This window comes from Stomoxys calcitrans, chromosome 5 (genome assembly GCF_963082655.1).
Source record: "Stomoxys calcitrans chromosome 5, idStoCalc2.1, whole genome shotgun sequence".
Lineage (NCBI taxonomy): Eukaryota > Metazoa > Arthropoda > Insecta > Diptera > Muscidae > Stomoxys > Stomoxys calcitrans.
Window position 1 is genome coordinate 15,917,123 of NC_081556.1, and position 16,846 is coordinate 15,933,968.

The window sequence follows — 16,846 nt, forward strand, 5'->3', positions numbered from 1 at the left end:
TATGGACCGATGCGGATTATACTCGCTTGTCCTAGAGCCAGTTTTAGCCAACTCGGATGAAAACAGAGACTTTTAGGGGCTCAAGAACACAAATCTGGGAATCGGTTTATATGAGGGTATACCAGATTGTTGACCGATTCGGATAATAATCGGCCCTGATGTTGAAATTCAAAACGAAAGTCCTTCTGGCAAATTTCAGCCAAATCGAATGAAAATTAAGGCTTCTAGGGGCTCAAGAAATCAAATCCGGGGATCGGTTTATATGGGGGCTATATCAGTTTATAGACCGATTAGGATCATACTCGGCGTTGATGTTGGCACTCAGAACAAAAGTCCTAGTGCCAAACTTCAGCCAAATTGGATGAAAACTAAGGCTTCTAGGGGTCCAAGAAGTCAAAACTGTGGATCGGGTTATAAGGGGGTTATATCAGTTTATGGACCGATTCGGATTATACTCGGCACTGATGTTGGAAGTAAGAACATAAGTCCTTGAGCCACGTGTTAGCCAACTCGGATGAAAGCTGAGGCTTTTAGGGGCTCAAGAAGTCAAATCCGGGGATCGGTTTATATGGGGGTATACCAGATTGTTGACCGATTCGGATAATAATCGGCACTGATGTTGGAAGTCTGGACAGTAATCCTTGTGCCAAGTTCTAGCCAAATCGGGTGAAAACAGAGGCTTCTAGTGGCTGAAGAAGTCAAATGCGGGGATCGGTTTTTAAAGGGGCTATATATCAGTTTATAAACCTATTCAGACCATACTCGGCACTGATGTTGAAAGTCAGAACCGAAGTCCTTGAGCCAAATTTCAGCCAACTCGATTGAAAACTAAGGCTTTTGGGAGCTCAATAAGTCAAATCCGGGGATCGGTTTGTATGGGCGCTATATCAGTTTATAGACCGAATCGGATTTTACTTGGCACTGATGTTGGAAGTCAAAACAGAAGTTCTTCTGCCAAATCGAATGAAAACTGAGGCTTTTAGGGGCTCAAGAGGTCAAATCCGAGGATCGGCTTTTTGGGGGCGATATCAGTTTATACACAGAGTATGATCCGAACTCGGCACGGATGATGATGTTGAAAGCCAGAACAGAAGTCTTTGGGCCAAATTTCAGTCAAATCGGATGAAAATTAAATCCTCTGGGGGCTCAAGAAATCCAAATAGGAAATCGGTTTACATGGGAGCTATGAGGCTATAGACTGATTTTGACAATACTAACCTCGTTCCATTCGAGGTTAGTATTGTCAAAATCAGGTTCGAGGAAGAAGCGATCATAGAACATTTACTGTGTCTGTGTCCCGCACTGGCAGTCAGAAGAAGTTCCACTTTAGGTTCTCATTTCCTTGAGAACTTGTCTGATTTAGCGGATGTGAACATTCGCAAGTTGTTGGGCGATCTGGATGGTTCAACGGTAGGAACTTGAAGGCATCTTCCTTCTTCTGTCCCTGTGGATGGGCTGTCTTCTAAGTTCTCATGTGGACCACCTTCATCAGGAGACAAAGATCCTACCAGTGCAAAGACATAACTACATGCTGTCTAAGCAATACCTTTTGAGCTGTTATCGCAGAGACCATCCAAATCATCATCTTGTGGATAGATATCCACCGCCCAGAAGCCTTAAGGTAGATCTACATGATCTAGAGTGTGAGGTTCAGCGCTACATGAAAGAAGCTCTAGATCAAGCGGCATATCAAGCGGGTCTAGACAACATTCATGCAGACACGTTAGCAGATGCGGTAAGTGACTACCGGGTGAATGTAGTCCTTGGAGAACGACCGCCTCCCATTGCACCTGAAGAAATTGACCTCCAGTTGTCCAGTTGTAACTAATACACAACTAGAGCTGTTTTATGTACATCCAAATGTATATTTAGAATTTTTTCACTTACAATTTCTCTAACACAGACCGCAACACAATTAAAAAGTAGGTTTTATGGACATTAAAAAAAGTACAGTTTCTAAAAGTAATGCGAGGTAAGTAACAATTGCAGATCTGTAACTAAAAGAGAACAAAACGCTTATCTTTACACTGAGTACAATATGGCAAAACAGTCTTTTTGTTTTTAAGGCAATAATACTAAGGACTTAAACAAATTCAATGTCATCATCATCATCATCTTCCGAGCTATCATCGATCATATGGACCTTTCTTTTTTTCTGCTTGGGTCCTTTGGCATTAGTTTGGCCTGTTGCCAATTTGGCTTTTTTCTTAGCTCTTCTACGATCTTTTAAAATCTTTTCGGCTCTCTCCAAAGGACACATGGAGACTTCAGTGACATTAGGATTATTAGTGATGAAGCTATCATCCTCATCGACCACAAATGAATCGGGAACATATTGTGAACATATCTCCTCGGGCAGCACTGCTTGCGAATAGATGTGAGAATGATCATTAAAAACGCGAGGAGCAGGAATTTTAAAAGCCCCTCTTCTATTCTGGGGACTTCTGCAAGAGAATACAATGGTATTTTTATTAGTCATTATAATATGGTAAATCCTTTTCTTTTCAAAAGGAAACTTACTTTAGTGATTGCAAATACATGGCCTGCATGTGTGACGTGGATGCCTGATCCGTATCATCTTCATCGCTTTGCACCACCACCGAATCGAGCAAATAACAACCCACTGAATGTTCAGCTTCATCTTCACTGTTTTCGGAACCGCTTACAGCTGCTTCTTGATCGATGAAGGAGTTAAAACGTCTTCGTTTTCTTCGATGGTGTATACTACTTCGTTCAGTCTGTTTATATGGACAATGTTGGAGAACAAGTGATTGAAATGAGGATTAGGGAGAGATTAGTCAAATTAATAATCTAGAAAACACGCATAATTAGGACTGAATCATACAAGTGTTATTTTTTTCTAAAAGGAAGTTTTAGACATCTACGACATCTACAGGTACCGAATTTACAAAATTTTTAGTTACTGTAGGATTGCTGGCATCGGTAGACTCTCCGTTATTCTATACAGAGAGAATATTATGAAAAGTTTTATTATATATATGAAAAAAGTCATAAATATTACGAAAATTCTGAATGAAAGAAAATGTATGAATATGATCGTTTATGAAAAAAAAGTTCTTATATTTATGAAACTATGTTTCATACATGCAAAAAAACTTTTCATAATATTAATAATTTTTAATCACTGGAGGATTGCTGACATCGGTAGACTCTCCGTTATTCTATACAGAGAGAATTTTCCTTCATAAATGTAATGATCGGCTTTCATAACCTTTTGTTCATAAATATTATGAAAAGTTTTATTACATATATGAAAAAAGTCATAAATATTACGAAAATTCTTAATGAAAGAAAATGTATGAATATGATCGTTTATGAAAAAAAAAGTTCTTATATTTATGAAACTATGTTTTATACATGTAAAGAAACTTTTCATAATATTAATAATTTTTATCACATATATAAAAATTGTGTTATCGAAATATTTCCGCGTAGGTATACAATGAAGCTGATATAGCTCCCATTGAAACCCATCTCCCGATTTGACTTTTTGAGCTTCTAGAGGGCGCAATTCGTATCCAATTTGGCTGAGATTCGGTACGACAAGCTCTCTTTTAGCCTCCAATATCTGTGCCAAGTATTGGGTTGCCCAAAAAGTAATTGCGGATTTTTCATATAGCCGGCGTTGACAAATTTTTTCACAGCTTGTGACTCTGTAATTGCATTCTTTCTTCTGTCAGTTATCAGCTGTTACTTTTAGCTTGCTTTAGAAAAAAAGTGTAAAAAAGTATATTTGATTAAAGTTCATTCTAAGTTTTATTAAAAATGCATTTACTTTCTTTTAAAAAATCCGCAATTACTTTTTGGGCAACCAAATATAATCCGAATAGGTCGATAATCTGATAGCTCCCACATCAACTGATCTCCCGATTAGACTTCTTGAGCCTCTAGAGGGCGCAATTCGCAACCAATTTGGCTGAGATTCGGCACGATAAGTTCTCTTTTATGACCTCCAAGAACTGTGTCAAGTATGATCCGAATAAGTCTATAACCTGGTATAGCTGCCATATAAACTGATCTACCGATCTCCCAATTCAACTCCTTGAGCTTCTAGAGAGCGCAATTTGTACCCGATTTGGCTGAAATTTGTTACTACAAGCTCTCTTAGGACCTCCAATATCTGTGATAAGTATAATCCGAATAGGTCTATAATTTGATACAACTGCCATATACACAGATCTACCGATTAGACTTTTTGAACCTCTAGAGGGCGCAATTCGTATCCAATGTGGCTGAAATTTGGCATGACAAGCTTTTTTATTACCTCCAACTTGTGTGCAATGCAAGATTTGAATAGGTTCATAAGCTGATATAGCTCTCATATAAACCTCACTCTCGATAAGACTTCTTAAGCTTCTAGAGGGCGCAATTCGTAGCTGAAATTTGGCACGACAAACTCTTTTATGATCTCCAACATGTGTGCCTAGTGAAATTCGAATAGATCCATACGCTGATATAACTCCCATATAAACCGATCTCCCGATTAGACTTCTTGAGCCTCTAGAGTGCCCAATTGGTATCTGAATTTGCTGAAATTTGGCACATAAATCTCTCATATGACTTCCAACGCCTTCGCCAAGTATAATCCGAAAAAGTCCATAAGCTGATATAGCTCCCATACAAGCCAATCTCCCGATTATACTTTTTGAGCCTCTAGAGGACGCAATACGTATCCGACTTGGCTAAAATTTGGTATGACAGACTCTTTTATGACCTCCAGCATCTGTGATTAGTATGATCTGAATAGGTCCATCTATATCAATAGCTGCCATATAAACCAATCTCCCGATTAGATGGCGCCTCTAGATGGCGCAATTCGTATTCGATTTGGCCGAAATTTTGTACGACAAGCTCTTTTATGACTTCCAGCATCTGTGATAAGTATGATCGGAATGGGTCTACAACATGACATAGCTCCAATATAAACCAATTTCCCGATTAGACTTCTTGAGACTCTAGAGGGCGCAATTCTTAATCGATTTGGTCGAAGGACACTCTCTCTTATAACCTCCAACATGTGCGATAAGTATGATCGGAATAGGTCCATAATCTTATATAACTCCCATATAAACCGATCTCCCGATTATACTTTTTGGGCCTCTAGAGGACGCAATTCGTATCCGACTTGGCTAAAATTTGGTACAACAAACTCTTTTATGACCTCCAGCATTTGTGATTAGTATGATCCGAATAAGTCCAAAACTTGATATAGCTGCCATATAAACCAGTCTCCCGATTAGACTTCCCGAGCCTCTAGATTGCGCAATTCGTATCCGATTAGTCTGAAATTTGGCACGAGAAGCTCTTTTATGACTTCCACCATCTGTGGCAAGTATGATCGGAATGGGTCTATAACATGACATAGCTCCATTATAGACCAATTTCCCGATTAGACTTCTTGAGACTCTAGAGGGCGCAATTCTTAATCGATTTGGTCGAAATTTGGAAGGACACCCTATGATCCGAATAGGTCCATAATCTTATATAACTCCCATATAAATCCATCTCTCGATTAGACTTATTGAGCCTCTAGAGGGCGCAATTGGTATTTGATTTTGCTGAAATTTAGCTGCTTGTAAAGAGAAGCCGTTCAAACAACTTAATACGCTATCCATGGTAGAGGGTAGAAGAAGTTTGCATGTCGGCCTATAACGCCGAACGGCTAGGTTCAAATCCCTGCGTGAACATCAGAAAATTTGGTTAACACCTTACTAATGCTTGCTACATTTTTGAGGAGGTTTCCTGCCAACTTCTGTACCAAGTGCTGTGGCTATGCGACAAGCCGTTCGAACTCGGCATAAAAAAGGAGTCCCCTTATCATTGAGCTTAAACTTAAATCGGACTGTACTCATTTTTAAGAGAGAAGTATACCCTGTTCTTTAATGAAATGTTCATGGGAAATTTAGTAGTCCCACGAGTTTAGGCCAATTCGCCTGTTACTCGCTGAGGCGCCCAGGTAACAGAAAGTCTCCCGGTTCCTTTCCTGCCTGCGAGTAAACGTTGGTCGCCCTGACTTGTCCTTTGTAGGTTTAACTATGGGGGATCTCGATCAAAGGGCAACTTCGGCACATTTAAAATTCCAAGCTGTCTGTTCAGGGCGTAAGGCTCTACAAACCCGCCTTAACCCCTCGGGCGAACATTTTGGTCAGTCTGGACAACAGGGAGAAGATAAAATAATTTGAATTAAGTTTTACAATTACTACAAAAATTTACTTAGCACAAGGGTTTGTTACTAAATTATAATGAAAAATAAGTGCCAAAACATTTTTTTTTACAAAAAGTAAAAAATTTAATTTATTCATTACAATTTTAAAGCTAGAATATAAACATCACAAGCTATTCTCTATTCAAAATAGTATACTCTACTCTACTTTAGATGACTACATCTAACTAGGCTACAGTAAATGCTGATATATCACTTAAGAAAACTTACCCCTTGAGTGGCAGCAACTTCATTTTCAAAATCACTATCACTATTATCTTCATTTCCATTGGCTTTTCCTGCATCAATTATTGTTACATCATTTTGGCTATCTTCACTGCCGGAATCACTATCGAATATCTTGCGTTTGGGAGGATTTTTAGATTTCCTCAGCACAATGAGGCTTTCATTCTGTGTGGCAGGCAGGGCGGGTGAATTGTTGTTGGTACCAGCTGTTTGATCACTCATGGACGATATACCCAAGCATGAGGAGGTATTTCTCAAGGCACTGGGTAATTTAACTCTACCCTTGGCATTTTTCAAATACATATCAAAGAGACTGGGTGACTTTTCATTTTTTTGCTTATCGATGGGCAGGCGGGTTGAGGGAGAAGACAATGTGAGACTGCTTAAAGATTTTGGAGGCGATTTGAAGACGTTTGCGGTTGTCGTAGAAGGATTTAAGGAAGACTGACATTTTTTTACATTTAATTTTGAGGAAAGTTTAGAGGCTAGAGTGTTGGGTTTACGCTCCACAACTTTGACTTGCAATAAGTTGGGAGATTTAGCATGATCTTCGGCAAACAAATCCGGTGAGTGGCGAGCCAAAGACTCTTTATTTAAATTCTCCTTAAGGCTCTCTCTTCTAGCAGGCAGTGTTTGTGTTTTTGGTGGTGGTGGTTGTTGGTTCTTCTTAAGAAGTTCTTCTTCCTCGGGAAAGGGTTCCATGAAGGCATCCATATCAATATCCAATTCATGTTGTATAGAAATTTCGGGAGGTGTTGGTAGATTGGAGGTTATTTTGGGTTGCTCTGCAGGCATTTGAAATTCTAGTAACTCTGGGGTGGAATTTAAGGAAGGCGGTGTTAGTTTTACGCTGGATGAGTTTTTTTCCAGGTTCAAGGCAGCTCCATCATTTGTGGTTATATTCATCAGATCATCAGGTGTCTTATCCCTATCAGAGCTGGTGTTTAGCGTTTTCTCCTTATTTGCCTCCGTTTTGCTTTGTGTATAACGCATTTCAGCTTCCAAGGCAGCTAAAAACATTTCATCCTCTTCATCATCTTCCAAAGCATTGCTTATATCATGGCCATTGGTGGGTTTCAAAGTTGAAGACAATATTTCTGGAGCTTTGGTTTCTGGATATTCAGTTTCTGGCATGGCTAAGGAACCTGTGGTCACATCAGTATCTCTGGAGGTAGAATCATCATCATCTTCATTCACCACATTTTTGTGATGCCCTTCTTCCTGTCGCCTTTCCAGCAACAATGTGTTCAATTCCTTTTCACACATTAACAAAGAGTCCAAAAATTTACTGGAGCTGGAGTTATTCAAAGTTGTTTCTTTATTTGCCTTCCAAGGTTCTTTAGGTTCATCTTCCACTGTTTCCTCTTCCTTAACTTCCTCCAGTTTGTTTAATAAACTAATTTTTTTGCTTACCCCTCCTTCGCCTCTTAGATTAAGAACTTTATTTGTGGTAGTTTGCATAGGCGTCGATTTGAAGGCTATATCTGGCTTATTGAATTCCAACCATTGACTGCAGTATTTGGATTCTGTAAATGAAACATCATCAACTTCATCGTTAAGAGTTTCTTCCTCCCCATCATCTTCTCCTTGCACATATGTTTTATAGACCATGGATTCTTGCACACCCATAATGGAGTCCTCTCTTGCCTTTTCCCATTCTTTATATCTTTCAGTTTCTTTGTACTTTTGCTGAACCCAATCAAAAGTTTCTTCACTTTTTAAGGCCGGACCAAGATCACCAAATATTTTATCCAATTTTTGCTGAAACAAAACTTCTTCGCCAGAATCCTCATCATCTGAGTAGCCAATGCCTATGGCTGGTGATTCTTCTTTGAATTTTTCCATATCAACATCTTGCAAATATTGTTCCAGTTGTTCCACGCCTCCAAACAGAGTGACTATAATATGATGGATTTCCTTAATGGACTTTTCTTCTTCCATCTCATTTTCATAATCCTGTAGAGCACTCAAGACTTTCATTTGTTCCAGATTTTCTTTAATAAACTCCAAATTGCCGGTAAGCAATAAATGTTTCATATCATTGGACATTTCTTGAGACCTCAAATGATAGTTCAAATCTTGTATTCTTGCACGTTTCAGCACAGGAGGAGTTGTGAAGTTTGTCTCCATAAATTCAGTCAATTTCTTCAAAAATTCCTGAGAAGCAGTTGGATCTTTGGTTGTGTTTTCATCATCAGCAAGGGCCTTGCCATCACTGGTGTCCCTCAAAAAGGATTTAATGGAGCTTTGGCTGTTTTGCTCTGATTTTAAACGTTTTCTGGGCGATGGTTCCTCAATAGGCTCCGAAGAGTCTTCATCACACAAATCTATGGGTTCTCCAATAATAATTTGGGGAATTTCTTTGCTGGTGCTGGGTTTGGTGTTAAGTCTTTTCTGTGCCTTTTGTGTGGGCGCTGGAGATTGCAAATCTTTGAAAAGGTCTTTGATACCACCCAAGCTTTTCTCCATCTTCTGTTGTGTATGCACTCCAGGGCGAGCTTGAGTCATTTTGGCATCCAGCTCAAAGAATTCCAAATCTTCTGCGTCCATTTCTCTCACAGGTTTTTTGTTGAAAAATCTACGCAAATCTTGTGCTCCCTTCTCAGGGACTTTGACACCCTTTTGTCCCGACTTTTTGCTAACGGCAACTTTGTTCGGCTTCCCTTCTCCTTCCCCCTCATCATCTTCGTAGGGTGTTATATATGTCTGCTGACATGTTGGCTTTAAATCGGTGGGCACTAATCGCGGTGCATGTTTATACAAGGCTTGCTGCACCACACTAGATCTAAGGATTTTCTTATTTGTCTGATCCTTATTGCTTAGGACATCTTTTAGGATTTGCTGTTCTCTGCCCTCGGTCACCAACATTACCACATTGCCATTTTTCTTGCGTCCAGTACGTCCAATGCGTTGCACAAATCTGGTGGGGTTGGAAGTGCTGATGTCGAAACACACAATCAAATCAACTTCACCCACATCGATGCCTTCTTCGCCTATAGAGGTAGCTATCAGAATGTTACTCTTGCCAGAGCGAAAATCATTCATAATTTGGATTTGCTGCTTTTGGGTTAGGGCCCTTAAATTGCCAGTACCACCTTGACCTATACAAAAAAAAAACGAAAAAGGTGAAAGTGGCTCTCAATATTTTCATTTCAAAGTTGCCTTAGGGTTTCATACCCACAAAACATCTTGGCCTTAATATGGGTACATGCTGCAGTAGCATGCGATAAATCAACAATACCGATTCTCGGTATTCGCAAAAGACTATGGCTCGGGATTCTTTGTTCTCCTGCAAGTAAAAGAAATGAAAAGTGTAAATAAAGGATGAAACTGTAGCAGACGAAGAAAAGACTCTATGATAGAGTTAATGGAACAAAAGCGAGGTGAAATTGTCTAAGAGAGCCTCTTATCTACAAAGGGGGTTAAGCACCTATAGACAAGGATTCTTAGAATCACAACAAGAAATAAGGAGCCTTGGTTCATTTTTACTATTCTTGAACTCCTAGATGCGATGAACTTTTCGGGGTATTGGATGTGGCGATCAACCGATAGATTTCGATGCTATTGATGCCTCTCTGGTAAAACAAAGTGTTGAGTCACTGGCGCTGGTTGAGGACATGAGAACAGAGAAGAGTATAGTCAGAGCGTTGAATTCATTTAAACCGAGTAATCCCCAAGCACTGGTGCCCATAGATTGCGTTCAACAGTGAGATCACTGAACAACCTATCAGGGAGCCTATGATAGGTCGCAATTGTCTGCAATGCACAACAGATACCAGACTCAAAACGATGTGCAAACCATTTTGGAAGACAATTTATCAAGGACAAAACTAGATACAAGGCGAGATGGAGCGCCTCAAGAAAGGCACGGAAATTTCCATTCAGAACTGCACTACAACTATTCAGTACAGATGACGTTACCGAGGTTATAAGCCTTCGAAAGCTAAGGGCCCCTTTGAATTATCGATGCTGATGCTCAAGCGTTTGGGTGAAATGGCGCCACACTAAAGACCATCATAGAATGGAGCCGACCATGTACACGAGGAGACTAAGATCCTCAGGGTTAAGAACCTCTGTGAACTTCTTTCTAAACTGTTTCTCCTGATTTGCCATCGAGAGAACCATCTGAATTTCCCACTCAGAGGGCGGACCCCCACCTGCCAGAAACAAGAAGAAGAATACCTGAATGTTTAAGAACGCAGTCCGATAACACCTCTCGGTTCCGCTCACAACTGCCTCATAGAGGATATCCCCCAAGATGCAGTAACTAGTGAAACCTTATCGTACCGATCGAATAAAGTCCTTGGTGTGCGCCCACCACCCATCCCACCACCAGCTGGTGACGAGAAATACTTGTCTAGAAGGACCTCGGATGGTGTAACAGACTGAGCTCCTATCGCTCAAGGTTAGACGATACCATTACAAAAATTTGCCTTGAGTGCGTTACTACACACCATGACACCAATCACCAATTTAGATGTCTTGCAACACCAGCAAATCTGTCTGCAGAGGGACTATGAACCTAACCAGTTGAAGCAGCCAGATTTTTAGAGAATCTAGGAAGCATTTCCAAGTCAGGATGATCTCAGAGAGAAGAGTGGACTAGGAAGTCAGACGAAGACTCATTATTCTTGCAACGTCAGGTTACAACAAAAACAACCAATCCCATGGCAGCCAGTTGTGCTCTACAAGAAACAACAAGAAAAAAGGACGGCATGGGTTTATAGAGCCTACTATGTTACAGAAGGCAGAACCCTTTGCCATGCGGTTTCATAAGTGGATTTTTAGGAGATGTATGTTGCTGAACCATGAAACACCGATCCACTTCCATTCGAAGCCTCAGGCCGATTAATCTTGAAGACCCTGTAGCAGCAGACGAGAGTATAGATGAAGAGGAGACGAGAGGATAAGGATAAGGATAAGGATAAAGATAAAGATAAGGATTAGGATTAAGATAAGGATAAGGATAAGGATTAGGATAGGGATAAGGATAAGGATAAGGATAAGGATAAGGATAAGGATAAGGATAAGGATAAGGATAAGGATAAGGATAAGGATAAGGATAAGGATAAGGATAAGGATAAGGATAAGGATAAGGATAAGTATAAGGATAAGGATAACGATAAGGATAAGGATAAGGAAAAGGAAAAGGATAAGGATAAGGATAAGAATGAGGATAAGGATAAGGATAAGGATTAGGATAGGGATAAGGATAAGGATAAGGATAAGGATAAGGATAAGGATAAGGATAAGGATAAGGATAAGGATAAGGATAAGGATAAGGATAAGGATAAGGATAAGGATAACGATAAGGATAAGTATAAGGATAAGGATAACGATAAGGATAAAAATAAAGATAAGGATAAAAAAAAAGATAAGGATATAGATAAGGATAAGGACAAGGGCAAGGATAAGGATAACGATAACGATAAGGATAGGGATTAGGATAAGGATAAGGATAACGATAAGGATAAAAATAAAGATAAGGATAAAAATAAAGATAAGGACAAGGGCAAGGATAAGGATAAGGATAAGGATAACGATAAGGATAGGGATTAGGATAAGGATAAGGATTAGGATAAGGATAAGGATAAGGATAAGGATAAGGATAAGGATAAGGATAAGGATAAGGATAAGGATAAGGATGAGGATGATGTTTAGGATAAGGATAAGAATAAGGATAAGGATAACAATAAGGATAAGGAAAAGGATATGAATAAGGATAACGATAAGGATTAAAATAAAGATAAGGATAAGGCCAAGGACTAGGACCAGAATAAGGAATAGGACTAGGACTAGAATAAGGCCAAGGGCAAGGTCTGGGACATGAATAAGGATAATGAAAAGGATGAAAATATATTAAGGATAAGGATAAGCATAAGGATAACGATAAGGCTAATGATAAGGCTAATGATAAGGACAAGGACTAGGACAAAAATAAAGACAAGGGCAAGGACTGGCACAAGAATAAGGATACGGATAGAATGGGATAGGATAGGATAACGATAAGTATAAGGGCAAGGATAACGATAAGGATAGGGATAAGTATAAGGAAAGGATAAGGATAGGAACAAGGACACAGAAACAGGGGATTTTATTAAGTTTCACGAACCTGGAATCATTAAGACTTCTGGACTAGTGAAGCTTTTTTAATGGAACGTTTTCAATGTCCTGAAAGCTGTAAAGACGATGTCGAAACTGCACAACTGCCTTTTTAAACAATCTCGAATCATGTGGATAGCGGCGCTAAGACTCTGGTGACGTGCCTTGTGAGGCCAAGACCGATGCAGAGAAATTCTTCGGGCAAGACTTACCGACGAGTTTACCAGTTCACAATTTATGTGGAAAGTCAGATGGAGGTGAAGGCTCTAAAGGCGCCAGCCTGAATAAGTCACTAACAGATATTTGCAACGCCACGGCATCGACCAGCCCTCGCCTGCTCTAGTATTTTGGCAAGATTGGGCTAATTCGCTAGTATTTTGAAAGGATTGGGCTAATGACATAGGTTTTCGTGTCGATCAAGACACTGTGATACAATTTTTTTGTTAAGGAGAATGTCTCTTAATATAGAACGACGTTAGGCTGCTGATGATCATTAGAATTCTGGAAGCAAAATATGAACACCTTTGCAGACTTTGTGGTTAAAAGGAGAAGATCGAAATATTCAAGCTTAGTGTAAATGAACTCTAAGAACGCCATTAACTTGGTTACTGTTTACCACCTCAGCTACTGTATCTCCATAAATGTTGCTCAAACCTGCCAAATATAAAAATTGTTCTTCCGCTGTAACTATTGCCTCTTATAGAATAGTAAATAACGATTCTGGCCCTGTTGTTGTTGCAACCACACTTGCATTTGGAGGTGGCAATGCTTGTTAAGCTCTTTAGATGAGCAAGGTCGTTCCGGTCGAGAAGGCCGATTGCCGCGGGAACGTGATAGCTCTTTTTTATTTAAAGGCGCCAATAACCCGCCTAGTCATATTGAGCAACATATGCACTTAGTATTTAAGCAAGAGCCAGAGCCACCGGTACTCTCCACTTGATACTGCTGATTTTCCGCGACTGCAGTTGAAGCTACACCATATGGAGCACCCGGTAGCTCCCAGCTATCTTTTGCGAAGAACACCACACAGATTAGAGCTCAAAGTTGCAGCCTGTGTGGTGCTTATAGAAATCCTGTGCCGGGCCCTACTTACTAGGGTGTGATTGGGTTGGCTCCTGAGACACAGCACTAAGGATACTGCATTGTAGTGCACAATTAGTGATGAAACAGCCCATGATAGCAAAAAAACAAAATCTACTATCTGTTAAAAATTAATCGGGTCGGTTATCCTTTATCCATAAAAGAAGTTAACAGCATATAATAAAATATTTAAAATTTCTTTTTCAATTACCTTAAAATGCTTTAGCAAACACTCTCGTGCCTTTTCAAATTTCGGATGTCCAAAATCTAAATCTTTTGGCATTTCAGCTATCTGACCATTTGTCATGGGGCCTGCTGATACATTAAACGGATTAGGGCCAACTTCATCTTTTAGGCGGTCAATCATATCTCTCAAACGACGTTCCATTTGTAGCACAAATTTTCCTTTGCCATCTTCATCCTCTTCGAAATTATTAAGAAAAACACGCAGGCCATGACGTTCCAACAGCTCCAACGAGTGATAGAGACTGATACATATGGCAAAGTTACTGCTTATTGCCGAATGTTGAGGATGGCGGCCATTGTGCAGACAACGTTCCTGATAACGCTTCTGCTCATATACCAGAAAGTTTCGATTTATGTTCGCCAAGGATCCCGAAAGCATTTGAAAATCTATCAGTTGTCTCAAATAGGGATCGATAATTTCCAAAAGTTCTTCACGTATTTCCTTAATGCGATCGCCTAGGGTAACCACCACTGTTTGCATGGAACGTTTGTGAACATAGGGCAGAACATCTAGAGAAGTGTCCCACCGCACTTCTATATGGGATATTAATAAATTTCGACATACTTCAGCCACATCCTCCATGGTACGACCGGGTGTGGCGGAAAGTGCCACTACACGAAAATATTTATTTCTTGCCATTATGGCCTGAGTTACCTCTGTGTAGGCGTATTTACCCTTAGCTTTATGGGCCTCGTCAATCACTATAAGTTTGATGTCTTCAAAGGGGAATTCAAATTTGTTTGCACTAGAGGAATCATCAAAGGTTGTTCCATCATGTTCACTATCAGCCACATAACTGCCCATGATATCCGATTGCACTACCTGAGGAGTGGCAAAGAATACCCGTTTACTTTTCCATAAGTCAGCTCTTTTTGCCTTTTGCAACTTGCCGGTCAATTCCACGGTATCCTTTCGCGGGAAGGGCATAATTTTCTGACAAGCTTCAATCTGTTGATTTACCAAAGGTCTGGTAGGGGCCATAAATATCACCTTACCTCGGGGATACCATCGATACAGGTTGTACATAACCACCGCAGCTATAAAGGTCTTTCCCAAGCCTGTGGGTAATACCACCAGTGTGTTGCGGTAGAGTGCCGCCTGTACTATGCTCATTTGGTATGCTCTGCATGGTAGGTTAATGGGATAGATCCATGAATCTCCAACACTACTATCGAAGCCCCGATGTTGTTCCGCATCACGCAAGCGAGAATTATCTATGGAGTCCAGAGGTTTGTCTAGCAACTTTTGTAAATCGCCATCATCAAAGCTTAAATCTGTCCATGGGTCTTTTTCCTTTTGTTCAGCTGCCATTTCTCTTATTGTACATTGTTCTTCGTTTTCCTTCAATAGGGGTACACAAAATCAATTACATAAACAAGAACAGACACGCACAATTGACAATAATCGACAAAATATGAATATAAACAAATAAACAACTTTAATTTGCAGATTTGCAGTGCAATCTCAGTCTTCTTCTTTTTCTGTTTACAGCTGTTGATCTTCTCTTTGAGAGTTACCCAATTTCGAAAATTCAAAAGGTCGCAGTAAATAAAGGAACGTTCACACGTTAAGGTTAATACCAAGTTCGCCAAATAAGGGTGTTTTATTTAAAAGGGCGTCGAAAATGTTTCCTCACGGTAAAACCCAACACTTCCATTCAACGTTGAACAACACTAACATACTTCCGAAAAAACACCCTAAATTCGTTTCAGACAGGCCATATATACACCAATTGCACGATTTGACTGTCTTGAGATTATAGATTAGGTTTAGGTTGAATGGGTACCCACCTTGAAAGGTGAGAAAAAAATGGGTACCCACCTTGAAAGGTGAAAAAAACTGCACTCATAATAAAAACCCGTTTACACTGCTCATTAAATCCGGATTTAAGGCTTTCGTCAGCTGGTTTTTATCGTATCGGTAGTACGACATCGTCCGCATATGCGATAAACACTACAATCCAATCTGTCCACCAGGAGATACTCGAGAGGGGTCACTCTCCCGTCTGCGACCATCGGCCTTCTTTCCACGTTGTCAAATGCCCCCACAATATCTAAGAAGGTCACTATCGTTGGAGAGACGTCTCGACTTCTCGTACCGCTTAGTGGAGAGCCGTCCGAACCAACCTTCCCTGCAGGTATGCATGGTGTGCCCCACTCAAGTCCTTCGTCCTCTTTCCTTCCTTCACCTTTAGGTCTATTACGTTAGGTTAGGTCCAAATGTGTATGTCGGTCCAGAAACTGTTAAACCCTATTTAAACTCATTCACCGGTTTAAATTCTTAAGCTGAGCTCATATCGCCTAAAACATATCCACTGCCGAACACGAAATCTGTTTTTGCGGCCCTTCGGGACCACTAAGAATCAAAATTATATTTTGAATCCCTTTATTATCCTTTATTATTATTTAGCAACTTTAAGTCGAATCAGGCGATTTAAGGTCCATATTGTGAATAAAAACGCTAGTTTTCTCTGGCCTGAAAACCCACGGTCAAATGCAACCAGTTCACTTTTGTTAATTTTCTCATACCTTTCATTTGATATCCAAATCGCTTAGGTTTTAAACGCTCATGTCTACTCACCTTTTATTAATCCTGAAATATGACCATCGTATTTTTTAAATTGCATAGTCAAAGCATTTTGGTTTCGATAGCCTTTAAATGGTTTTCAATATTATAACAGTTTTATAAAAACTCATAAAGTGAGGTTGTTGCTTAACATGATGATTTCAGTCTCTTTTTAAGCTAGGCCTTCTCAACCTCTTATTCGCCCCTGTTAAAGCTGGCACACAGCCGCCACACATTGTGACATTCATTGACTGCAGAAACCAAACGAAATGTTATTTCGTGAACAATGTTGTTTAAGCACAGCAGCAAAGCGCGGACGGTCGTCACTAAAAAAGGATTACGTGAGGAGAAAGGATGCAATTTAGTTTATCGTGCTTCAAAAT

The 16,846-nt window shown here is 39.9% G+C and overlaps 1 protein-coding gene across 1 annotated transcript; it reads right to left on the bottom strand.

Moving 5' to 3' along the window:
• Positions 1–1,884: 1,884 nt before the first annotated feature.
• Positions 1,885–15,360, bottom strand: LOC106083252 (uncharacterized). The gene is made up of 5 exons (XM_013246164.2): positions 13,863–15,360; positions 9,647–9,758; positions 6,455–9,570; positions 2,521–2,738; positions 1,885–2,444 (listed from the first exon to the last, which is right to left on the bottom strand). Exons 1-5 carry the CDS (start codon positions 15,207–15,209, stop codon positions 2,084–2,086), a joined length of 5,154 nt encoding a protein of 1,717 aa, XP_013101618.2. The 5' UTR covers positions 15,210–15,360; the 3' UTR covers positions 1,885–2,083.
• Positions 15,361–16,846: the final 1,486 nt, after the last annotated feature.

Bases quoted from the DNA above. Each gene is read 5' to 3' on its own strand.
- LOC106083252 (XM_013246164.2), bottom strand. From the start codon at position 15,209: ATGGCAGCTGAACAAAAGGAAAAAGACCCATGGACAGATTTAAGCTTT. The intron at 9,571-9,646 runs GTATGAAACCCT...TTTTTTGTATAG, and splicing joins AAGGCCAAGATGTTTTGTGG to GTCAAGGTGGTACTGGCAAT. The intron at 2,445-2,520 runs GTAAGTTTCCTT...ATTCTCTTGCAG, and splicing joins ATGTATTTGCAATCACTAAA to AAGTCCCCAGAATAGAAGAG.